Source organism: Lissotriton helveticus, chromosome 4_1 (genome assembly GCF_964261635.1).
Source record: "Lissotriton helveticus chromosome 4_1, aLisHel1.1, whole genome shotgun sequence".
Classification (NCBI taxonomy): Eukaryota; Metazoa; Chordata; class Amphibia; order Caudata; family Salamandridae; genus Lissotriton; species Lissotriton helveticus.
Genome location: NC_136063.1, coordinates 494,228,433 through 494,255,377, shown reverse-complemented (window position 1 = coordinate 494,255,377; position 26,945 = coordinate 494,228,433). Strand labels below are relative to the sequence as shown.

The 26,945-nt window shown below is 40.2% G+C and overlaps 1 protein-coding gene across 1 annotated transcript in view; it reads left to right on the top strand.

Annotated features, from left to right (window-relative positions):
* LOC144828694 (carbonic anhydrase 3-like) overlaps nucleotides 1–19,379 on the top strand; it is a 218,814-nt gene extending 199,435 nt beyond the window's left edge. The window contains exons 6-7 of the mRNA XM_078687078.1: nucleotides 2,385–2,540; nucleotides 18,649–19,379. Of these exons, the coding sequence (XP_078543204.1) occupies nucleotides 2,385–2,540; nucleotides 18,649–18,768 (276 nt within the window). The 3' untranslated portion in view covers nucleotides 18,769–19,379. The remainder of the gene's footprint in view (nucleotides 1–2,384; nucleotides 2,541–18,648) is intronic.
* Nucleotides 19,380–26,945: the final 7,566 nt, after the last annotated feature.

Sequence of the window (26,945 nt, the reverse complement as noted above, 5' to 3'; positions counted from 1 at the left end):
TGTAGATGATCTCTCCAGACGAGATTTAACAAATTAAGATCTGGATCCTGCTTCCAGATAGGATTATAGGTTTAAGACAAACCTTTATTCAACAACTTAGAGGTTCCCATGCTCCGCTTTCTCAAAAGCAGCTGGATACAGTAAAGAATTGGGTTCCCTTTACCTATCATCAGAATCTCCTTTTTTTAAACAGGCTATAATAATTCCAACTAAGAGGCTACAGACGAAAGTCCTTAAAATGTGCCATTGCTCCGCTGTTGCTGGTGATCGAGGCTTGAGTTCATCTTTTCATCTCGTTTCTCAGCCTTTCTGGTGGTCTGCTATTCTCCAGGATGTAGATGTGTATGTAAGGTCCTGCACGTTTGTGCTTAGCCTAAAGCCAATGTTGAAAAAACGTTTGTTTACACCCAGTCACTGTTGGTACCTCCTCATCCATGGAAGAACATTTCTACTGATTTTATTGTTGACTTGACACCTCACGTGGGGCGCTATGCAGTTATGGTCACAGTTGATCGTTTTTCAAAGATAGCACACTGGTTTCTATTTTAGAACCTTCAATGAAATGGCAAAAATGGCCTTACATGTTATATTACAGGTATGTGGACTACCTGATACGACAGTTTCTGACAGGGGCTCTCAATACATTTCATAATTTTGGTAATCAGTTTGCTTCTCTTCAGGAATCCAAATAAGCCCTTATTTTAGGGATATAACCACAGTCCAATGGGTATTCCTGAGGTGTTTTTGAAAGGATGTTACAAAATGACCAGGTAGAGTGTCTATCATTAGCTGAGTTTTCCTACAACAACCCTACATATTTTGATAACCAGATCTCTCTCTTCTCTTGCATTGAGTGCTTCCATTCCCTTTCATTTCTATCAACTTCTCTGTCCAGACCTTTAGAGTCAGCTACCAATGGTATTCTTGAAAGATTCCATTTTGTAAGACAATTGATTGCTAGGAACCTTAAAGATACCAAGACTATCATGTAGACCATAATTACAAACTAGAAGCCCAACTCCTAATTATAAACTAGGAAATAAGCTTTAGTTTTCTTCCAAGTTTCTTCCCACTCATAATGTTCGTTTTGTCCTTGTTATCTCGATCCTTTTGTTATTGTTAAGCAGATCAATCCTGTAGCCTTTAGTCTCTCTGTCTAGCACTTGATAGATGCGTTCAACTTTTCATGTATCACAACTGAAAGCATACATTTTTTATTTATATCCAAAATGATTTGAATCAATTTCCTCATGAGATTTCTTGTGATGTTGAAGGTAAAATCTTCTTTAATTACCACCCTCTATTTCTTATTGCAAACCATTTACTGGAAATAGTTGATGATTGCTTAGAGTTTGAGGAAGTCTTTTTTAACCGGCAGAGTGAAAAAGGGAACTAAACTAATTAAAGCAAGAGTTCTTATATGTGAAAGAGTGTAGAAGAATTTGGTAGAACCAGAAAGTTTTTCTTGTTTTACTTATAAGAGATGCGTAAAACAGGTGCCCTAGCAGAAGATACTTCAATTGTTCTTTCAACTTTATTCACTCTCATCTGTTACACGCTCAACCGCAGGTGTATAGGCTGACTGCTCCACTGAGTCACTTGTAGTTAAGCACAGAATGACTATTAACACCTTTTCATAAAAATAGCGAGGGTAGTGGAAGTGACACCATACCAACTTTAAACTCCATGAGGACATCATAGGACCTGACTTCAAACCGTTTTGGGACATGACGAAATCAGAGAATAGATAAAAAAGAATCCCACAATAAGTGTGAAAAGAATTAATGAGTTCAAGTTCATTGTCTCCAAAAATAAAAAGCTCCGAAAGATGTTAAATGAAAGACAAAATGAAGTTTTGAAAGCTCATTTGCTATATTGGTGAACACCAAAACATACAGCTGCCCCTATTTACTTTGCTACATAATGCCTAGTCATTTGTTAATCATTAAGGGGTAGTGCACAAATAGACTGATGGTGATAAAGACTCTGGAGATGACTCATCTGAGAAGTTAAGGATCCTAGGTGTGCCAATTAGGCTTTCAGAATAAGCTGGAGAAGGTGACTTAACAGGAATCACTCATTCCAGCTAAATAGTGTAGATCGTTTCCTCTTCACGAGATGCCTCGCTTCCACAAGACACTCCAATACATTTTTACCTGTCCTGGCTTGAAATGATTGGTGTTGCTCACCTCCACTGTTCATGTGCCACAGAAATTGCTTTTTTGTATCCCTTGAGTCAGTTACTTATTTGGTGCGTCAATGATTTTGGGAATTGTGTGTCAAATCAAACCAAATGTTGTTGCATTCAGAGTCAGCCGCTCTTTATTGTATTCAGAGTCAGCCACTCTTTCCAAAAGGTTACGGTGTTCTCTTTTATATTGAAGGGCACTAAAGCTCACTTTACTGACTATGACCCAACTGGCCTGCTCCCATCCTCTCTGGATTACTGGACCTACCAAGGCTCCTTCACTACTCCGCCATGTGATGAATGTGTGACCTGGATCCTCCTGAGGGAGCCCATTACTGTCAGCCCTGAGCAGGTAAAGCATTTGTTTACTTTCTGGAATGTCCCTTGTTTCTGTACAGCCCTTTTAAGAGATGGCTTGTTTGTAGGGCACAGTATGCACTACATTATTCTACATATAATATATACTTCCTCAATCTACATATATAAACAAATAGATGTTTGACTGATTAGGCTGTTGCTTGTTTTAGTGTTAAAAAACAACTAGCTGCAATATAGTTCAAGGGTGGAGATGGAAAGTGAGAATGTTATTGTAATGCTTTCCATTCACTGATTTGTCTCAATTTTCCACAATATTGGTTCCATGTGGATTACCGGATAAATCGCCATTTAGAGATTAATCTCAAAGTGATTACTTTTGGAGTCTATTTGAAACAGTATCCAAAATAATCTCAGGAATTTTTTATGAAATCCAAGGTAAATCTTGATTTTGCTTTTTATTCTTTTCAATACAGGACACTCTGTAGTATTCTCTTACAGCCCAAAAACTAGCCTCTCCTTGTCCACTTCTCTTCATTATTCTTCCACTAACACATATCTTTTAACCAATTTCTTAAACTGTTTCCATTCCTAAAAGTAACTCTTTTGTTAACAATTTTACTCACATTTTGTTTTCTTTGTTTTTGTTTAGCCAGCTATTTCTTCCTGTGATTCTAGCATTCTAAAGTCATAGTCACAAACAAAGACATCACCTCTACGTTTCCGTGTGATGTTTAACTATTTTTGCTTATATTAAGTGTTTCTGACAACAGCAGAACAAAACTTCTAACTCTCATTGGTATCCTCAGGTCACATTAATCATTTTGTGTAATTTCTGATCTGTTTTAAGTATTATTTGCATATGCGGGATTTGTAGGTCCACAACCATTAGTTAGTGAATCACATCAAACCCCCATTAGTTAGTGAATCACATTAAACCCCCACTTCCCATGTTGAATGTAGAAGTATGGTAGCTATACCAACATCCCCAGGCTTTCATGCAGGCATCGTCATTGCAAGGTAGAGGAGTGATCATTCCAGTTCTCAGAAGTCCTTCCAAGAGCCCCATATTGTATTTTTTAATTCAAGAAGCATATTTTGGGATTTTATGAAGAAAGAAACATAAAGAAAACAGTGCAAATCAAGTTGTCTAGAATCTTATGTTGTTATGTTACATTGTGTGGTGTGTTAGTGTTGTGCACCGTATTGTGGTATATCAAGTTGTTCTCTTCCATTGACCGAAGTATTTAGCTGGGTTATGGAGTATTGTGTACTATAGCTTGGAATTGTGCATGGTAGGTCTGTTATGAAAATCTGTGCAATGATGCATTGCAGAGTTTAGGGTAACATTGCAGGGTGTGCTATTGAATAGTGTTGAGTGGTCTTGAATGAAGTGGTATGGACAATTCGGTTGTTTAATGTGTTGTGTAGAGCGTTTTGGATTGGTACAGTATTGTATTATGTGATGTATTGAGGTATTGGTGATGTGCTCTGGAAGTATGTGCTCACATGTTTTGTGGAATATTGGGCATGTAGATGATAAATTGAGTGGTAACGCAGTGATCAGAAGCAACAGTAAGGTTTTGCTCAGTGCTATCTGGCTGCTGTTTGATATGGTAGGGTGTGATATGAGGGCTGCGCTTTTGTATGACTTGTGCTAGATGGTAGTTTGGTGAGCTATCATAAAGAGTTTTATTCTAATATAATATATTCTTAGATGAGGTGTAGAGCAGTGTGGCTTGTTGTGAAGTAATTTCTTCTCTTAGTAGGTGATGAAGTGTGTTGTGGAACAGAGGAAGCCCATTGTTGTTCACAAACTGCACTTCTAAAGTTACTACAGCCAAAAATGGAACCAAACATTAGTAAAGTACCTAGGCTTGGAGCTGATGTAAGTCCAGCACCGCTCATGGCCAACCATCAATACCACAACATCCTCCCACAGAAGATAATGGAGGCAGGGACTTAAAATAAAACCCACAAGAAATAATGTAAAAATAAATTAAAAGTGTTTAAAATAAACTATTATTTAAAAAAAGATATTAAATAATTATTATTTGATTTAAAAATATTTGAATAACCCTTTTTGACATTAGAAATTCATGTACTGTAATTAAATTACTTTTAATTAACTGTACATCACATTTAATTGTTTTAATGTGCTTTGAAAATTATTAATTATTTTACTTTAGGTGGGAATATACTTTTAATTTAAACTTAGAAAATAATTTTTACATAAATGTATTTATATTAGTTAAATATTAAATTCAAAATTATGTTGATAATTCTATAATGTTTTGCATTATTATGCTCTACATTTAAAGTAAATACATAATGTAAATTTACATTAATATTTAACATAAAAATATCTTCACAAATTTTTATTGAGTTCAATAAACATTTTTACTCTCCCCCATACTTAACATAGGAGGACTTAGACATCTATGATAAGGCATATGGAAAACTAAAAGAAACTCTAAACTCTGGAAACGGTGGCAAGGATATTTTTATGTTATTTTAAATTAGTTTTATGTATTTGTTTTAAATATAGAACAAAAGAAAACAAATGATATATCAAATTAATTTTGACTTAGTTCTTGATATGATTTAGATATATTGAATTAAATAATATTTATTTCCTGTAGTTTGAATTAAAATATAAACTACAATCTAAAGAAAAAAATACACTTTTAATATTTTCCAATCCTTATTAAAAGTGATGTATAGAAATAATAAAAAGTAATATAGTAATATGTTTGGAAACATTCATGTGATAATAATTTTTTATTTAAAAAAAGGATTCTTAAAACATAGATTTAATTAATAAATATATATTATTTTAATTTGTTGAACATTACATGATATTTGTTTAGACTATTGTAAATAATTATTGTAATTTATTTTCCTATTGCATTTTATTGCAAGTCTCCATTAGTTTCTACAGGAGGGTGTTGCAGTGGTTGGCCAAGTGTGAACTTACTACTGTCTCTTTTTGACAGTCATAACTTTCACTCAAAGATTTTGCGTCACCCCCTTTCTCAGAGGTGGCGATGTGCATTAGTAGTAAAGTTACCCAACAGTGTCAGTGTAAACTCACAAATGCAAATTACTCACTCAAGTGTAAGTTATCTTAGAGAATAGTCCTGTTAAACCTGAATGGTTTGATGCTGAGATAGAAAAAGCTGAATCATGATATGTGTTTCATTGATAGTGCAATGACATACCTGCAGTTGCCCTAAAAGATCTCTCAGCATAGGCCTTTGTAGATTCTATCTTAGTTTCAACCTTCCATCAAAACATTTTCCTTTCACTTGTAGCTCATAGGGACCTTGCAGAAGTGCTGAAATTAATCTGAAGCCATGGCTGGTTATATCAATCGAATGCGAATGTAAGACCTCTGAGCTGGACATCATCCATTTTGCCTTTGGGAGCAAGGAGAAAGGGGAGACTATCATCCCCATAAGCCTGGTCCTCCTCAATAGATGCTCCATCAAACCCTCTAACATTTTAATAGATCAGTTCCTCACTTACCAGGAGCCACCTCATAAAAACCCAGTGATCGGTGACATGAGAATGTAATACCTTTTCAAATCCTGTACGGATGCATGTCCTTGGCTCAATCTGCAGCTCTACCATTATTGCAGTAAAACTTTGAAAAAAATGAAGAGTAATCAAACTATAGGTACACAACGAAAAAGTAAACAAATCAACTACAAAAAGGTGATAAGCGGACTTTGTGCTGCATTCATTTTTCCGACTAACATTTTTCTGCCTGCAGCCCCTGCTGCAGTGTGAAGTGGAAAAACGCCCAAGGGCAAGGTGGGAAGTATAGGGAGGCACCGGGTGCACCACACTCAAAAAACAATCCAAAAAGTAAATCACTTCAGGACAAACACTAGTGCATGGTGCAGAGAGCGTGTCGGTATTTGCCCATAAGTATGGGAATAATGATTGGGTTAGAAATGTGGTTAAAGAAAAATTTAGGGTTAGGTTTAGGTTATGTTTAGGGGATAGGCTTCGAGTAGAGTCAGATATGGTGTGAGGAGTGAATTATGGCCAGGATAAAGGTATAGGTTTCTGTTTGAAATGGGCTTTGCACCCTGTCTAGGTAAGGGCCCTCACTCTAGTCAGAGTAAGGGAGTCACACATCTAAGATAACACCTGCTAACCCCCTGGTAGCTTGGCATGAGCATTCAGGCTTATCTCAGAGGTAATGTCTAAAGCATATGTGCATACACACACAGTAATACAGTAAAAACACTCCAAAATTAGTCCACACCAGTTTAGAAACATAGCAAATATCTATCTGAATTAAACAAGAACTAAACGACAAATATTGAACATACACCAGCAAAGATATCACTTTTCAAAGGTTAAGGAAATGTAGTCCATTGTAATCTTTGGACACGTCACTATTAGCCCAAAGTACTTTGGATGTGTTAAAATTCAATGAAGGTGCGAGGCACAGGGGTGTGAGGCACCTGGAAAAACAAAGTGATGCATTGGTTCCTTACTCCCCGGGATGGTTAAGCGTCAGTTCCCTGATGCTAGAGAAGTGATATGTTGGTTCCTTACTTCTGCGCAGGGGAGGTGATGTGTTAGTTCCTTACTGTCAGGGGAGGTGATGCACCTATTCCTTACTGGAAGGGGAACTAACGCGTCGATCTCCAGATATGCAGCCTCAGTTCCTTACTGCTGAGCAATGCGATGAAGAAATCAGCGCCCATGGATGATGCATCAAAAATCCAGACACACTACGTCGATTCCACAGCTGTGAAGCAAGTACTACGTCGGAGTTGGAGCTGTGTGCCACAGACTTCGGTGAAACTATGCTTGAAACTCATGCTGTAGGGAACCATGCACCGGAGCTGGCAGTAGTAATGCGCAGAAGTTTGTAGTGATGCGTCAATAAAAACAGGTGCTGTGAGTTGACGTGTGGATTTTCTTCTTCAGTCCGCCAGATTCCACTTCTGAGGGCCCAGAGACAGAATTTTGCACCACTTGGCAAGTCAGGACTCTCAGCAGAAGAGCCCAGAAGTGTTCTGATTTTGGAGTGTCAGAGGTCCAATACTTATACCCCTTTCTGCCGTTAAAGTGGGCAAACTTCAAAGGAAAGTCTTTATAGTGCACAAGACCCGGCCTTTCCCTGACCTGGCTCCAGACACGCTACATGGGGCTGGAGAGAGATTTGTGTGAGGACAGTCACACCCCGATTTAGGTGTCAGTAACAACTCCTCCCACCACTCTAGCTCAGGAAGGCCCATCAGCCTAGTGATGGTCCATCAGAATATGCAAAGCACATATCAGCTCCCTTTGTGTGACTGTCTAGAGTGAATGCAAAAGAGCCCAACTGTCATTCTAACCCAGACATGGATTCTACAGACAGGCAGACACATTGAAGGGTTAAGCAAGAAAAAGCCCACTTTCTAAAAGAAAAAAACAGCAGTACTGACACAGCTTTATATGTACTTTTTAATTGACTGATCATGACTTTTAATCAACATGATCACAAATAGTTTCTTTTATTCTTTCATTGCGAACTCAAACGTTAAATTCAATCAATCTATGTGAAGATGACAGTCATAAACATAGAAGCCATACAGAGAAAATGATATACATTCCACTGGCCCCGGGCACACCTGGTGCCCTTTACTAGGGACTTATTAGTAAATTAAAAATGCCAATGATGGATAAGCCAATCAACAATACAATTTACACAGGAAGCACTTGTACACTGGTCAGCAGTGGTAAAGTGCCTGGAGCCCAAAAACCAGCAAAAACGAAAGGCAGCACACAGTCAAAAACAGGAGCTCAGAAGCGAAAAGACAGGGAAAATCATGCCAAAAAATGCCAGGTTTAACAGGTTCTATTCGCAATGGCAGCAAAATTTAGTAATAGGTAAGAGATATGGAGGCAGATTTACAAGGCACTTGCGCCACGTTTACGTCGCCGTTGCGTGACCCAACGTCGGCGTAAACGTGGCGCATCCCTGTGACCCTTTTACAATGTGACGCATCTAGGCAGATGCGTCACGTTGTAAAGCCCTGCGCCACATGTGGGCGTTCCGGCGCATGGTGGGCGTTCCGGGGCAGGTGCGCCTCGCAAAAGTGCCTGCGTGAAATCTACAAGATTTCACACGGGCACTTGTGCGACGCTGCAACGTCAATTCCTTACACCTGCTTGAAGCAGGCGTAAGGACTGACGCAGCACGTTAAGTAAAGGGCACACCCGAGCATTGCTGGAGTCGTGTCGCGCTTGCGACGCGACTCCAGCGATGTGCCGCACTTACGTCACGAGATGCGTCACGCATCTGCCTACCCTTGCGCCACCGCCGTGACACAAGTGTAGTTTTGCATGACACATTTATTCTGGCGCATCCCTGCTGATTTGCAGAGATGCGCCAGATCTCATAAATATGCCCCTTAGTTTATAGTAGATTAACCTTAGGAGGTATGTTAGGGTGTGAGTTACAGTACGGACTGCTGTTGGGGAAAGATATCTGAATAGGAGTTATGGTTAGACATGGAATAGGAAACACTTTCAGGGATGGGTTAAGAGTTATAACTTTGGTATGGGATGGGGTCATGTTAGGATTAGGGTTAAAATAATGGACGTTGTAAGTGATGGTTTGAGAAGAAGTACTGGTGAAATGATTGCAGAAGGCAATTTTGTAGCACAGGAGAACTACCTGTAAAGGAGACAAGAAAGTACAATAACCACCAACCTCTCTTACTTGCATTGGACACTGCCTCAGTATGCATTTATTCATATTTTAAACCTTAAGGTTTTACTGGAATCCTACCGGGACTTCACCTGTGGTAGGAAGCAGCAGTGTGCAGGCATCTTTTGAGCACCCAGAGAAGACATTACATTTAGGGCCCACCCTAAGCTACCAGGCAGCGGTAGAAACGGAGGCAGAAATGCCTTGGCAGACCTAGAAAGCAGGCAGCCACCACAGGAAATGTTTCAAAGAGTCTGCAGATCACTGCTCACCAGAGGGACTAAAACAGTCTTGGTTCTCAAAGATAAGTGCAAAAAGAACAATTGATGGACAGAATGCAGAACAATGTCATACATTCACCCCAGTACAGAGATCTGGGCCTAAACCCATAGTTTTTTGCTCACCATGCCATTCCAGTTTGGATCCAGCCATATGCAAATCAGTCTTGACCCTGTGCCCAATGGGAACAGTCCAGCCCAAACTGCCAGGCCAGGTCCTCCCTGGACGGGAAACAAGCATCCTAGGATTGGTTTTGGGCTGTCAGCCCTCATCTAAAATCGAGGACATGGAAAACAGACAAAGGAGACAGAATCTGAGACTTTTTGGGGTTCCAGAAGGAGCTGAAGGGGCAGATCCTCGGGCATACATAGTCAAGCTTCTCCAACGTGCATTCCCGGATCTCGCGGATTGGGACTGGGACTCTCAGCTACAAAGAGTTCACAGATTACCACTAGTCAACAGAAACAAAGGAAGCAAATTCCCTTGGCCGTTTTTGATCTATTTTGGAAATTTTCTATTGAGGCAGGCTGTTTCTCTAAAAGCAAAACCTAACTCCCCCATTGTCACAGAAGACGTGACTTTTTTTGTTAGGTCAGACCTCTGCAAGACTACCATGGAGAGACGATGGAACTTGCGTCAATTAATTGACTCCTTTAGAGCAGCAGTGGCTCAGGTTTTCCTTCAAGAACCTGCTTGCTTACAAGTTACTAAAGCTGGTCATACGTACTTTCTTAACCAGGTTAAGGAGGCAGAGATGGTGCTAGAAAAAATTACTAATGCTTAAGACACAAGAATTACGAGAGCTGATTCCAAGTGAATCCTATTTCAAACGGTCTGACTAAACTGACAAATTGTTTACATTTGAAGGGGGGTATGGAAGGACATACTTAATGAAGTAGGGGAGGGGCATGCGGATGGCTGCACCTTTAAGAGGCTGCCCAACCAACGGCAGCAGGTATAAAAGGGGGGTGTTTTCCATTGGTACGGGTGGGGGGCAGACCTGAACTGGGGAGGGTGGGAGTGGGTAAGGGGGATGGGGGGAGAAAACTAAAAATGGCATGACAAGACAAAACGAAGATAAATTGCTAGAAGCAAGACGTAAAATCAACAAGAGTGATAAGAAAGGGGCAGTGATGTTTGATTTCATTAATATTCAAAATGACGTACTGTAGCTGTCTAGCTTGGAATGTATCAGGCCTGAATAATAAGATTAAAAGAAATTTAGTTTATGAAGAATTGAAGATGTATGATGCACATTTGGTTATGCTAACTGAAACACATATTTGCTTTAAAGACAAAAAAATTCTGAATCAATTGGGATATGAACTAGTGGTTTGTACAACATTAAATGCACCAATAAGAGGGCTCGTAATATTAAAGAAAAGACAATTGCGGGGAGAAGTCATTAAAACTGCGGCAGATAAGGGGGGGCGATGGGCAATTATGCAAATGCGGATAGGAGATTGCATTTATGTTTTTTGTGCTATATATGGGCCAAACAAAGATGAGCCACGCTTATATGATTGGCTGAACATAGAACTACTATCATGGGAGGGCGAGCTTATTTTGATGGGAGACTTTAATTGTGTATTAAACTATCAACACGATGCAACGAAGAAAGGGCTATCCTCCCGTATGCGCAAAACAAGAGCAGCAATACTGGAATTAGCAAAAATACATAACATAAAAGACATATGGCGCAGTCTATACCCAGGTGTACCAGGATATACATATTATTCGTCTCCTCATAAACTATGTTCCAGGATAGATTTGGCGTGGGCTTCAGGTGAATTAATGAGCTTAGAACATATGCAGATTATGCCAAAAATCTCCTATTATTTTCACATTTGGCTTAGCCCCAAGGGTAAAAGAGGTGCGCCCTTTTACTTTTCCAAGATATCTACTATTGGACGAGGTTTTTGTAACATCTCTCAAAAACACATAAAGGAGTTTATCACATATAATATGGATGCTGCTAATGTTCTATCAGTATGGGATGCCTGTAAGGCCTCTATTAGAGGAATAGCACAACAATATATTTTCAAACAAAATGCAGTAAGAAAGAAGGAGACAAAGACAGTGACGGACAATATCTTACTTATTGAGAAACAGCTAGCTGACTATCTGAGTGCCGAGGTACTGAGCAGGTCAGATATCGGGCTATTGGAAAATAAACTTTTGATTTTACGTTCAAATATCAAAAGCTCTCTTAGAGAAAAAAACAGCTGTAAGATACTCAAATATAAACTTTCCCAATACGAATGTGTGGATAGAGAAGAAAGCTCTTGGCTTACAAGGTGGCTGAGGACCGAGCATCAACACTAATTAAATCTATAAAAGGTCCTAATGATACTCTATATTTGCAGCCTATACAAATAATGGAACAATTTGCTTCATACTATGAAAAATTATATACCCCAGAGACTGGGAATATAGATGATCAGATCCAATCCTATTTAAATGATAAACTCCCTGCAAAACAATATTTAGATCAGGATAACCTTGATAAATTGGAAGAGAATTATACTATAGAAGAAGTACGTTTAGCAGTGTTTTCCCTCCCATCTAATAAGGCTGCGGGGGAGGATACACTTCCAGTTGAACTGTATAAAATTTGTGCGGAAGAAATGCTACCCCTCTTCTGTTTAGTAGCGAACTCCATTAATACAACAGGAAAGGCTCCGGAATCCTGGAAAACGGCTAAAATCATGTTTTTCTTGAAAAAAAAAACCCCGACTGAATGCGGGTCATATGGACCAATTTCTTTAATTAACACTGATGCTAAGGCGTACTGCAAGCTACTATCAATGCGATTGGCACCTCTCATGCCATACTTAGTTAATGAACAACAATATGGCTTCGTAGTTGGCAGGGATACCACCACCCATGTCAACATGGCAATCACGGCATTTGATGTAGCAGCAACTAATCTCACCCCACTCGGCATGATACTCTTGGACGCAGAAAAAGCCTTTGATCGAGTGGGATGGGATTATCTGTGGAAAGTGCTAATTCAGTTTGGTATTAAAGAGCGGTTTCTTAGAAGTATACAGGCCATATATAGGTATCCCAATGCTAAAATCAGCTATGCTGTGTTACTTTCACCAACGTTTGCAATTTTAAGGGGGACTAGGCAGGGGTGCCCACTCTCACCCCTGCTTTTCGCTCTATTAATGGAACCCTTTATCAATGCCCTGCAAAATCAAGACACGATAACTCCGGTAAAACATGAACATAAAACTCTTAAAATAACTGCATATGCAGATGACCTAGCTATTTACACTACAAATGTAATAGAAGCACTAATTGGAATAACAGAAGAAGCAAAAAATGTTGGCGACATTTCAGGTTACAAGTTAAACCTTAATAAAACACAAACTATTATGAATTATCAAACTAATCAGGCAGTTACAGGAATCTGTAAATCGGCCGTGTATCTGGGGGTGAAAATCTCTTCTAAAATCAATGAAATAAACAGATTAAACTACGATCCCTTGCTTAAAGAAGTGACTATGTTTCTTAAAAAATGGCATAAAATCCCACTTAATGTTTTGAGCCGAATCAATTTGATTAAAATTAACATTTTGCCCAAATTTCTATAACTTTTTCGTTCTATCCCTCTTCGAGTTAATAATTGATTTTTTAGGAAATTAGATGGAATCTGTAGCAGTTTTATTTGGAGCTACAAAAAATCTAGAAGGTCCATGGAAATACTAAAATTATCACTAGAAAAAGGGGGATTGGATTTTCCGGATTTTAAGTCTTACTTTTTTGCATCATTTTTAGGTCGGCTTAAGAGCTTACTAGACAAAAACCAATTTTTCTTTTTCTACCAGTTCATGCTAGGTACAAACTCAAACCAATTCTTAGCAAGAGTACAAGATCCTAATTTTTTCAAACGGGTTAAATTTAAGACAGCAAGAGATGCCGTAGGTATCTTTAATTTGATTCTGAAACATTGCGATACTTCTTTTTTTCATACAGACTTACCACTTTGGGACAACCCTGGGCTACCCGCTATTTTCAGTGATAAGACGGGGAGGGACTAGGCTATTTACGGAATTAAGATATTAGGCGACTTATATGGTTCAGATGGCTTCCTACAGTTTTCAACCTTACAAATGCTGTATAATCTGCCCGGAGCAATGACATACAAATATATGCAAATTAAGGATTACTTAATACGGAAAATGAAGTTGAAAAAAGTAAACGGCTCGGACATCTGGGGTTGTTTATATAGTACGAAAAAGAAATCACTAATTAGTATGGGCTATAAATGTCTTAGTCAGTATAAAGCGGATGAATGCCCAAGATTGTCTCAAAAATGGACGTCGGAATTAGGAATTAATGTGACACCACAGAGTATCTCAAATGCTTTTGTTAACATCAATAAATTAGTCCATTCTTCTAGCTTATAGTTACAGCTATACAGGACGGTCAGCCAAATATACTACACTCCATTAAAAATATCCAAATGGTCACAGAACAACTTAAACAGTGACCGCACTAAATGCCCTAAATGTGATCTGGTGGCAGCAGATCTCATACATATGATCTATTCATGTCCTATGCTTGTAAAGTTCTGGCAAGAAATAGAAAATACTCTAATTCAAAAACAACTGATTGATACCTCACTCACAGCACCTATGGTATTACTTTCTTTAGGGAATAACAACACAAGCTGGCTAAACATAGCTTTGTCCTGTGCAAGATTGGTGGTAGCTAGAGCTTGGATTTTACAGAATCCACCTTGCATGATAGAGTGGTTGAAATTACTGCATGAAATATATACTATGGAAAAGGCCCTTGCTAAGGGCAGAAGCCGAAAGTCTGTAGCTAAAATGGAAAAGATATGGACTAATTTTGTATAATTTCCAAAGGATATAAGCTGTATCTCTTGCTTTCACTTTAGCTATAACTTATGTGGATTAAATTTGGATGGTCCTTTTTTTTTTCTTTTTTCTTTTTCTTTCAATTCAGAATATGGGCCAATGTTTTATTTGATGTATATGCTGAATTTATGATCTATCCCTGCTATCACTCAAAAGTGTATGATTAAGAATATGTATTGTATATTTTTTGACTTGCCTGCCAAATAAAAAATAAATAAAAAAAAAGACCATTCCAAAGTTTTGGACACCAAGGTCATATTACTGAAGAAGTCCTGCAATGCAGCAAGACAGGAAGATTATATGGTGCATTCCTATTCTCTCCTTGCGCTGGCACACTGAGATGCAGACAGCCATGCAAGGGTGGATGTGTTACAGGCCAGATTGTTTTTTGTGCAGGAAGTGACACCTTCCTGTTCCAAAACAATACATAGAGCTGTTTTACTCTTTCTAAGCGTGCTTAACAATGCAGCACACGTGGCAAGGGCAATAACAAGGAGAAATACAGATATTTCTCCTCATTAAGCCTCCCTTTGGAAGGTGTAGCATTTTGACACATTCCCAGGTTTACGAATCTTTGTAAATCTAGGAATGTGCCAAAATCAATGGTTGGATACATAGTAACATACATGCAGAGTAATCCAAGGCAGAAATTTGAGCTACCTTACATTACTTTGGGTTTACTAAACCACATAGAGCCACACAAGGTGGATTTGAGTGGTTAAGTAAATCTCACTTAAGTTATGTTGCCTTGCGTCACCTTGCATGACGCAAGGGAAACACAAGGGCTTAGTAAATCTGGTCCCATGTTTCTTCTGGGCCAACGCTCTTGACACCACCTTAGTTTTATTAACCACAACAAGTGTTATGTATGTGTTCCTAAATTGACCATTCTATTCATGAAGTCTAGCAATAGTGCTTGTCCACGATTCCTTTCTTTTTTTTCCACCCTTTTAACCTTTTCTAATTTTTATAATTTGTCAGTCTGGTGCTTTTGCTACAAAACAGTTCGTACATTGTTAGTACAAGTGAATGTTTCCACCATGCAGCCTGTACTACCATCTTGTACAATGAACGTAAGCTAAAGTGCTATTTTATGACAGGTGACCGACAATCTATTGGCCTGAGTAGTCATTTAAATAGTTGATGAAATGGAAAAGCATTGTTTCAACACTTAGGCAGTGGTAAATGTTTGCTTGTCACAAGAACTTTAAAGGCATGTGGTGTTTTTGACTGGAAATGTAGCGGCATTTCTTTGTTGACATATCCAAGGTATACAACATAACATAACACAATAGCATAAACAAAGCAGCATAATATCACAATTAAGACATAACTAGGTACAAAAGAATCAAAACAGAATGCAGCACAACAGCCACAGTACAACACATCATGGTACAACAAAACGCGGTACAACAAACATGTACAAACATTCTTGTCACACATTTAATGGCTGCTCCTCCTCTGCTAAGGCAGAGAGGATTCACCCCACTGCTCTTAGATCAGTGAAAGAGGGCAAAATAAAATGATAATAACTTATGTTATTATCATTTCATGTTTGGTTGCTGTGGGGCTGGGTTAGGGTGGGTGAGGCTGGTGGCTCTGGGAGGAGAAGTGGACTGTGCACACTATGGGGTCTATTAGGATGGCGGACGCATGGTCGAAAACCGAAACTCGCAAAACCGCCGGCCACATTAGCATGGCGGTGATGACCGCAGCAGTGATAAATTCCACCTGACACTTTTCCGCCGGTAGCAGTCCACACGCTTGCCTGGTGGACGGAGCTGGAACACTAAAATGGGGCTGGTGCAGGGCCAGGCTTCGCTGGCATCATAATCATGCCAGCGGTAACCAGCCTTTCCGCTGCGGTTGAACCGCCATGGAAAGGCATGCAGAGAATGTCTCCGGGGGCCCATTGAGGGGCCCCAATGTGTTGGGGGGGGTGGGTGCACTGGGTGGTACCACATGTCCCTGTACCCGGTAGCAGGTACTGTGCATTGCCTGCCACGCAGTGCAGGGATATGCAGGACATGCTCCTTTTGACATTGCAGCCATGCTGCTGGCAGCAGCAACCGCCGCAATGTTAAAGGCCGTGATCTTACCCCCGCGGTCGGATTTCGACTGCAGAGCATACTAATTGTACCGGCGATTATGCCGCAGTCCTGGCGGACGGTCTGTTCCCGCTACCATGGAAGTCGGGTGATTTTCCGACGGCCACCCTAATAAACCCCTAAGTGCACATGACTGATTGACAGGCCGTTTTGGCATGGGCATGCAGTCATGCGCACTTTGCATATTCCCCACCAGGTTGTAATGGACAGCTGGTGTGGAATATGCACAGGCTCCCTGTCCCTATCTGAGCGCCGATCCACGGTGCTCAGACCAATCACAACGCTGCATTGCAGCATTGTGATTCGCTCAGGGGAGCCTGTTTGCCTGCGAGCTTCCTGCTTCTTCTTCCGGACCAGACTGGAGAAGAGAAGTGGAGAAGGAGAGGCAGTGAAAAAGGTAAGTTTTATTTTTTTAATATTGTCTAACCCCCCGTCACCCCTACCAGCCACCCCTGTTGCCTACCAGCCGCCACTGCACACATTACACCCTCCAGAAACCAGCTTTTATAATATAGTGATAAAAAAACGTTCACTACTTTACTTACCATCAAGGATATGATATAGCGCTCGAAAAATGTTTTGTGATCTGGCCCCTGGTTTCCACTCTGCTGAAAGTATTAGCTGTGTGAAGCATAAAGAAAGTATTTTAAACTACAATAATTCCCATATCATCATTTCCGTCCTGGTTATGGTTCCATCTCATTCCAGTGCAAAGAGATTCCCATGAGCTAGATCAGTTCCTTGTGGTTTTTGGTTGCACCACTAGCCATGACACCATGTATTCTCGCAATTGAATATAGTAGCAAAGTGGTAAACCTGTAGCACTTTGTATAGATGTGAATTTGTAATTGGTGTCAATTTATAGGTTCTAGATTATATGCCTGTCTCTCTGAAAGCCAACTGTTATTGGGGCCCTGTTCCTTTCTTCCAACAACAAACAATGTCGCCTATTTGTATTACTACAGTTCTTTATTGCATATTATAATTCCAGCTAACTGATATTTCACCTTACTGTGCACTACTCTACATGAGCCACTGTACTTATCCCAACATCATTCTCACAGAAACGTGTGCAAGCAACATCCCACAAAATACAAACCATTGCATTTGATTAAATATAAGGTTCAGCGATTGCCATAGAAGGGAGAAATAGTAAGAATGGGAACAAAAAGGCAAGTGTGTGAAGGGTCAGTATGAATGATGCAACCGGATTCAACCACCCTGCTAGGTTACAGTCCTGACATGGCCTCAGAATTAGTGTAGATGGCCTTGGACTGCTCATTGTGCGTATCACAGCAGAGCATTCACTTGTAGAACTGACTTTTACAGAGTGCAGCCTGAAGTTGTCTCCACAACGATGCCCTCCATCGGCATATAAAAAGGGTATTTGAAGAGTCTTTAAATCCATTTAAATGTTCTAAGTGAGAAGACTTTGGAAGAGAATACCAGGAGCTGTCTCAAACATAGTATTCCAGGAGTGCAGCAGATGTGTGCTCTCCTTATATGCCCTGGGGCACTCTTGTATGACAGAGGAGACAGCAGATGCTTGTGGCGCAATCCTAAGGAGGTGGTCCCTCATTTGTAAGGGGGTATGGCCCAATGCAAATGAAGGAAACACGTTACATCCTCGCCCCGCCATATCATGGGCGAAAGGGGCAAGAGGCTATTGGATAGCCCCATAAATAGATGCTGCACAGTCAGCCCACCCCTGAGGCCAGTTTCTTATAGAGACAAATGGGGCCCAGGACCTCCCTGACCTACCCCTGCAGGTGGGTACAGTCACTCACTACACCCGCCTGCAAGGGCCCCTGTCCTGTCTTGTAAACCGAGCTGCATGCCGCCTGAACTGTGAAGACTGACCGGCTGCTTCAAATGTTCACTAATGTACTGCCCCCAGGAATGCTGTGAGCTTGAAGCAGGTCTGAGGGCAGATCATTATCTGTAATTGGGTGCACTCTCCTTGTTTCCACCAGCTTCACCTTGTTAAAGGCATGGCACAGTACAAAGAGGGACAGTGTGCTCTGTATGTAATTTGACCCCGGTGGATTCATCATGGTTTTTTTTATCAGTGATTTCTTTAAAAAGGTTCTTAAGATGTATATATATTTACCGTGCCATACTACAATGACATTATTTTTGCTTCTGCAGATGGAGAAGTTCCGCAGCATTTATGCCAGTGCTGAAGATGAATCACCATGCCACATGGTGGACAACTTTCGTCCAACACAACCCTTGAAGGGCCGCGAAGTCAGGGCCTCCTTTGATTAGTATGAGTCCAGTTAAAGTACATTGTACCTGCTTTAAACTTGTTGAAATAGTCCATGCCAATCACAAAAGAGTCTTGCTTTGCTGGACATTCAGTGTCATATGTCTGACCTCAAAGACTCCAAGCAATCCAGTGAGACAGGCTACAACATTCTCAAATTAAGCGAGACATGTAATCAAAGGCACAGTATCCCATTAATTTAAAAATGTCACGGTTAATATTATATACAATTTGCCTCGCCTCATGCTCATAATGGTAAATTTATGAAGGAACTTTCAAGATAGAGGAATGTAAACTAATGGATAGCTGTGTATTGTATTTCATAACCTGCAGAATGATGTTTTGAGTTGTAAATTGTAGAATTTTAGTCTAACACTAAGCTATGCATATGCAACAAATTTCAATCCAAAGTATGTGTTAGAGTGGAAACAAACAATTAGATACATTTGAAAACAAAAGGTAGCAAATGAATGCTATACAATTTATATTTTTGCTTTGGGATATTGCTGTCACTATTTAGGAAGAAATGCAAGACGTTCTTCTGTATGTCATAATATATATTTAACTATGTAATCAGTCCATGTGATTAAAATATTAAAATTGTTCATCTTGCTTTGTTCTATGCTGGCATTCAAATCCTTTTAAAGAAATTTCTTTCAGGATAGGGTCTTGCTGAAGATATTTATTCGTGTGGGTGTTTTTTTTTTGCCTGGGCCTCCTTGAAGCTATCTATTGTTTCTCAGTATCGTTCTTCATTATTGGAAGTGTGATCAAAGGATGCTGCAATTAAAGTATATGGAAGTCTCTAATAACTGTAAAAACGTATCGCTAGTTTCCCTATTAGAGTCTTGTTGGAAAAAACATTACTATTTAACTGTAATAAGAAAATGCCTTGTGTCAGGGCACATTAAAAATGGCAAAATTCTTCAGCCACACCAAACATGGGCTCTGAGGATTGTAAGTGTGTAGGGGAGTACACTATGATAATACGTATGCTCCTCCCACACACAACACTAAATCCAGTTTGTAAAAGGCCCTGTACTCACAACAAACTCGGAACACTTGAGACTGAACTATTTTGTCTGATGCCCGATGGAGCTACCTAGTTTAGCTATAGGGGAGATGGGCCGTGGATTCCCTCCTTGGTTGTCACCTATCCAGTCTGTCTTTAGACAGACTTCCTTTCGTCTCTACGGTTGTCTCTTCCCTTATCCTCACTTTCTCACCTCCCCTACCCCCACTTCATTTCTCTCTTCTTTCTATCCTCTCCTAATGTATTGCTGATTGTTTGATGTAATGTGTAATTGTTGATCTTTTTCTGTTATATTGTTGAACCACATTGTTGCACTTCCTTTCGTCCCTCCTGTCGTCTCCTCCCGCATCCTCCCGCTATTTATGTCTCTCCTACTCCCCTCTCTCAATGTATTGAGACTGAACTATTTTGTCTGATGCCAGATGGAGTACCTGGTTTAGCTATAAGGGAGATGGGCTGTGGATTCCCTCCTTGGTCATCACCTACCCAGTCGGTCTTTAGACAGACTTCTTTTCGTCTCTTTCCATATTGTCTCTTCCCTTATCCTCCCTTTCTCACCTCCCCTGCCCCCTCCACTACTTTTCTCTCTCCTTTCTCTCCTCTCCTAATTGTATTGCCTATTGTTTTGGATTTATTGTGTGAGTGTTGAACTTTTTCTGTTACATTGTTGATTCTCATTTAAAGCGCTCTGATTCCTCCAGGTCTAGCCAGCGCTATATAAAACTCTTTAAATAAAAATTAAAATAAATAAATATCAGTGATTGTATGGGATGTGTGAAAGGGAAGGACATACCATGGCTGTCCGGGGTGTGTCATAGCCTATTGAGCGTTAACAAGGGAAGACTTTTCTCAGATTCCAGCACAACAACGACTAGGAACAAAAACGAACTTAGGAGGGGGCTCTATTCGCTATATAGAGCAGACAGGATTGAAAAGGAATCAAAAAATTTACTTGTCCATAGCTACATGGTCATTGAAACTTCTGTACACCCTCTGGCTAAGTAATATTACCTTGCCTATGAGCCATTGGGAGAGGAGCCTTTTGTTTCATTTAAGGGCAGGCACTATTACAATTGTATTATGTTTACCTCTTGGACACCACTCCAACCTTGATTGTATACCCTGTCCGTATGACAGTCAGAATGGCCAATCTATTTTACACTTCTTGTTCTTTTGTAATTACTATTTAAAGTATATTAAGTGGCTTTTAACTCCGTATTTTAAAAAGCATATACCCATCAGCTTGGAATAAGCTTATTTGAGGCTACTTACCCTGGACGACAAAGAGATGGTCTTTTGCACAGCCAATTTTTTGAGAATTGCAGTCGTGCACGCCAAATAATGTCTAACTCTTGAGCTTTTATCTATTAATGAACTTTATGAATCTAAAGATTACTGTACGTTGTATGTTGCTAACGGTTTTTATTATGACTCTCGTATTTGTATATCTTTTTAACCTGCTTGTTGTGTTTTTGTGCTTTTATGGATACAATGTTATCCAAATAAAGTGTTTTTGAGCCTTTGAACTTTGAACTACTAAGTACAAAGACTATGATGGGACTATCTGTCCAGAGGATCTGAAGGGCGATTTTGTATTGTCTCACACCTAAGGCCAAACAGAGTGGCCTAATCCACAGCAGTCTGGGTTTAATAAACAACGGACAGAAAAATAGAATGTGTTATACATCCTCTACAATGCTATTACATAATATGCAGTGTTTGGATTTGGTTGAGTTGGTCTTCTAATTTCTAGTGAACTTACTGACCGGCAATGTGCAAAGCCTGAATGTAATGTAAAGTGTTCAGGCTTACAAGGTACACAATTGCCAAATCTATCGGACAAAAATGCATGTGTAAAATCCACCAATTTTGGAATTTTTTAATAAGAGTTGGTTGTGTAATTTCAAAATGTTTTTTACAGAGGCAGTAATACTTTTATGGATCGATGCTGGTTCATTCCAACAACTTGCCATACCTTTTTAAATAAAAATAAATTTGATATGTTGGAACCGGGGGATTTCATGTGCTTTGCCTATACTCTTAGGGGCCTGCCATGCTGTGCATGGAACTGCTGGGGGTACCATAGGTACTCCCCATGTGCACCCCCCACCCCTCTGGAGTCCCTGGGAGCCCGCAACGGGCCCCCGCAGGGATTCTCCGCATGACTTTAATGCCGCCACGGAAAGGCATCCACAAATGCCCATCATAATATGGCTGGGGGTGTCTGATAGACACCTCCACCATATTATTTCTTTTCCGCCCCGGCCGCAAGGCGCCCGGGGCGGAAAAGCAGCGGACGGTCTTTCCGCCCGCTGAGGTCCCCCCGCCATACTAATATGGTGGGGGAAAACAAATGCGGATGTCGGTGGATTGCCCCCGCCAGGCTGCCGGCGGCTACCGCCAGCCTGGCGGGGGCAATCCGCCCGACATCATAATGGGCCCCCTATTTTCTACCAGGGCAGACCAATAGTGGAGTAAATCACGAGTGGTGCAAAGTCAAACCCAATAGAGCAAGGGTCTCAAGACTGCTAGGTCTCTGACCTTATTCAAGTCTATATATTTTTTAAAGGGGACCGTGGGGGTACTTTGTGAAGACTAAATACGGATTTGACATTTTGCTTTCGTTGCGATCAGACCAGTTAAATTCCCAACTCCCCAAATTTCTGCGCTATACAATGGCACGGTTTGTGCTTTCGTGGAGTAAAGCTTGATGGCTGGAGAAAGAGGTTTCGGTATGGTAGCTACCTATTTTTTGATAATCACAGAATCCCTATGTAGCAAGGTCAACTCACTTTTAATATATGTGTTCTCCACAAATTATGTTTGTCAGTCTTAATGTCCAAAGAATCAAATTTGTAAACAAAATGCAAAGGCAAACCTTTCATCAAGAACCAACCTCTAAATGACCTGTGAGGTTTGAACATCATGACCTTGGGTTTGGAAGTATGCACTTCCAATCTTTTGTTGTCACAGAATTCAGTAAATTTATTAAGCAAGGTCTGAAGTCCAGATGGGAAACCAGAAAGGTATTGGGAACAAATAAGAGTGCTGGGACTGAAGTACCATCTAACTTTGGAGAATCATGAACACAGGACCTTAGATGTACTATAAATTTATTTAAATAAAGGGAGAACAAGGTGGAGGCGAGCACGCACCCATCCGTGATGCACCCCATGCTCAACAGTTCTGAAATCTGTGAGCTCGCCACTTCCCCCCATCTTACTTGGACTAAATTTGGCTCATAGAATCCCAACAAAATATCCAGTAAGGCAGGGTGTACTCCCATTAGTGCGAGTGAGGACCATAGACCTTGCCTACGCACTAAATGGAAGGCCACCCTTAGATCTACAAAGCCACATATAGATAGCCTTTGGACAGCTTCCAATATTTCTACAGGATAGGACTGAGAAGATCTGATCGATCGTGTTCACCTTAGCGTGGAATCGTGTCTGTAATGTGGAGAGAACCTGTTGATCATTAATCCATTGTTTATCTAAAATCTAGCAATAGAATGCTTTCTACAAACTGACAATCAGGCTAATGGACTAGTAATTACCAGAGATGCCCTGTCCCCTCTTTTAAATATTGGAATAATCCTGGTGCCACGCAATAAGTCTGGAATTCTTTCCCCAGCCATGATCTTATTTGACAATACATTAATGGAAGGACCCCACACAGCTAGTTCTGAGCAGTGTAGGTCAACAGGGATTCTATCCAGGCCAAAAGCTTTCTTTGGTTGGAGGGATTGAATAACCCAATCGGTATTCTCCAGAGTTAATTGAACTGGATCATGGGCTATTTGACATAGATCTAACAGGTTAGAAATAGGTTCTAAATTTCTAATATTTCCAGCATAAATTTCTGTAAAATGATCCACCCACTCTTGTGGTTGCACACAGAACTCCAGGAGGCTGACATTACTTCTACTTCCATGTGCCAAAATATGTCCAAAGGCTGCAGTATCTCTGCTTTGAGGCCTCAACAAGGGTGTTTGAATCAATCCAGCTCTGTTTAGAAGAAGATGCTACACGTTTAATTTGAGAATGGGCTTTCCTAATTGATTCTTAAACGCCCAACTTGATGGCTTTAAATAATACTTTTTTGGCCTTTCAGCATTCAGCAATAAACAAGGAGGAAATCTGCTGAATGTCTGGTTTAAATGAAGAAGCTTCTTTTGGGCATAGCTTGTGTATGGCCCTGAACATGGAATCGTTGAAATCTAATAAAGGGATCATGCTAACTGGACAGTTCTCAAAAAGACCAAGGGCTTTGGTCAATTTTTCATACATTTGCACCAGCATGCAAGAATTTGCAAATATATTGGCCCATCTCATGGACTTCCAATTATTCCCCATAGATAAAACCACCTCTGACCAGTTATGTGTGATGATTGTGTTGGCAGAGAAGTTACCTTTTAACGTTAACTTTAGAGCATTGTGGTCACTATCATATTTTGATACTACTTCAAAGTCTAGCACTGTTTGCCAAAGATCTATATCCTGCAAGTTGTCATAAATCTGACTTGAACATTTCCCCCTAGAGAATGTAAATGCTCTATGTCTGACTGATTTAAATCTCCTGTTACAAGCATGCAGACCATATATTAAAGTGAAAGACAATAATTGCAAAGCGATAGCGGACCAAGGACATAAGGATTCTGAAACCAACTTCTGGATACCCTGGATCTCATTTTCCATGTCTATGATAGGAGAGGTACCATCTAATGCTTCAAAAGTAACATTAAAGTCCACAACAATCAATAGTGGTGACTCATCTGATCTACTTTCAAGCTGGTGCAGAAGCATTTTTAATGTAGTAGATTCTGCATGTTTATGCTATGAGATACAGTTATATACATTAGAAAGTGTTACTTTACATCCTTTACTACCATTCAACTGTGAAACAACCATTACAACACAATCATTACAACGCACTACCTTTACAACGCAGCTGTTACAACACAACTGCCTTTACATTGCATGCAATTACAACACATGTCACTACAACGCATGCCATTACAATGCCTACCATTGCAATGCATGCCATTACAACGCATTAGCAGGTAAGTAATGGGGATTTTTTAGTTTTAGGGTGGGTATGGGTTTTGGGGTACATAGGGATAGTGTTTTTACCCCTACAATATCCAAAACGTACCTTACTGTTGCACTCACTGGAGTGGGAACAGTCATTTTACCCCTACACTATCCAACACTTACCCTATTGTTGCACTTGCTGGAGTGGGAATAGTAATTTTTACCCCTACACTATCTAACACTTACCCCACTGTTGCCCCAAAGTATTTTGCGTTATATTGCATTGTAATGGTATGCTTTGTAAAGGTTGTTTCTAAAAATGTGTTGTAATGGTATGCGTTATAAAATCATGCATTGTAATGATAGTTGCGATGTAAAAACCACTTTGTAAAGGCATGTGTTGCAATTGTTTGTGTTATAACGTCATATATTCATTCAACTGCAACCTAATGATATTTAGACTATCAATTTTTCAATGCATAGATTGAGAGAATTTCTAATTCAAATTAACAGCCCCCCACCCAGATGGACGTCCTTTTCTAGATGGAATTGTCTCCATGTTGTAGTTTGTATAGCCTGTTTTAAATATGGCTTTCCGAGCCCATGTTTTCTGCATAGGTATGATGCCAAATTGTTCTATAAAAGTCCCCCACTCCAGAAGTATGATGTTCCCTCGCAATCATGCTGCATTCCAGGTTAACATCTGGATAGGGGCACATAAAGAACACAAAAAATTCAGATAATGTCAAAACCAAAGGTATTAAATCGAAGGTCAACATATTATCTCATAAAAATGGGGTAGCGTAAAGACATTAAAACAGGAGCAATCATAGTCTTCACTAGTTGCCTTTAAAGGCCAAATGGGACCAAAGTTTCCACATGTCATATAAAAATCAGATGAACCCGGGCACTTCTGACTGTGAGGTAATGATTTTAAGTAGGGCTAGCGCTGACCTCACTATCTACACAACCATGGGGCATATCATCAAGTCGATGCAATAAAATGATCGCTGCTTTTGCGTCTGTTTTCAGGCGAAAAGCAGCGATAATGTTATCACCTTATCAGCAAAGACACGCTATTGCGTGTTTTGCTGGCTTAGCGCCCATTACATCAACGCCCAGCTTTGCATTGCTAATGAGAAGCAAAGTGGGCGTAACACACAGATATTTCCAGGAAAATTTCGCTAAGCGAAATTACTCCTATTATCAACCTGCACGCTAACCTGTGCAGCGATAATAAAAGGAGCGCTAACTGCACTCATCGCAGATTTCTTTATGCCTGCTTTTCTTTTGACTCAACAATTTTAGCCAATGGGTGGTGGATTATAGGGCTGTGACCACCCAGCCCTATCAACAACGTATCGCCTGTCCTTGTGTGTTTATCGCTGGATTTCCAGCAATAATCGCACCTTTTTGCAACTATCTCTGGTTTATTTATCGCATCGGAGATAAGCGTTGCTGATAGCATGCTATCGCGGCGATATAAACCAGCGATAGCCAGCGATAATTATCCTCACGCTAAGTGCACTTAGCGATAAGTATCGCCGGCTGTTGCTGATATGCCCTCATGTTCTTTAGTAAAGATTTAAGCGATGTTCACCTAGGAATAGCAAAATATGGTCAAAAAGTGCATTTAATGCTTTATGAAAGTAATAGAAACAGGTATCTGTTGAGAGTTCACTAGACACCATTGATAGTTCATATATTTCAATGAAAGAGCTCCATATCTTAATTTAAGATAATGGGATCTAGATGATATTAGTTAAACTAAGTCTAAGCATTGTCCAATCGGGGCTGATTTTCTTGAAATTAATTTCCTGGTTAAAGAACCATTTGTAGGATTTGCGACCAAGCATTCTAAAAGATTGTTATAATTACATGTTGTTGCATGAGTGGCATCAGCACTGATTGAATTGGGGGAATGCCAAGGTTCAGACAGACCCAGCAAGGACGACTTTATCCAGATATGTCTAAATGGACCCAAAGATCCACAGTGGGACAAGGACAGTACATCCTTTAAGCCAAAATATCTTCCGCTCTGGAGTGTTCCAGAACCTACCCATTATACCAATGGCAGTGCTGTTGTCAGTGCACTTAGTGGCTGTTTCAATAG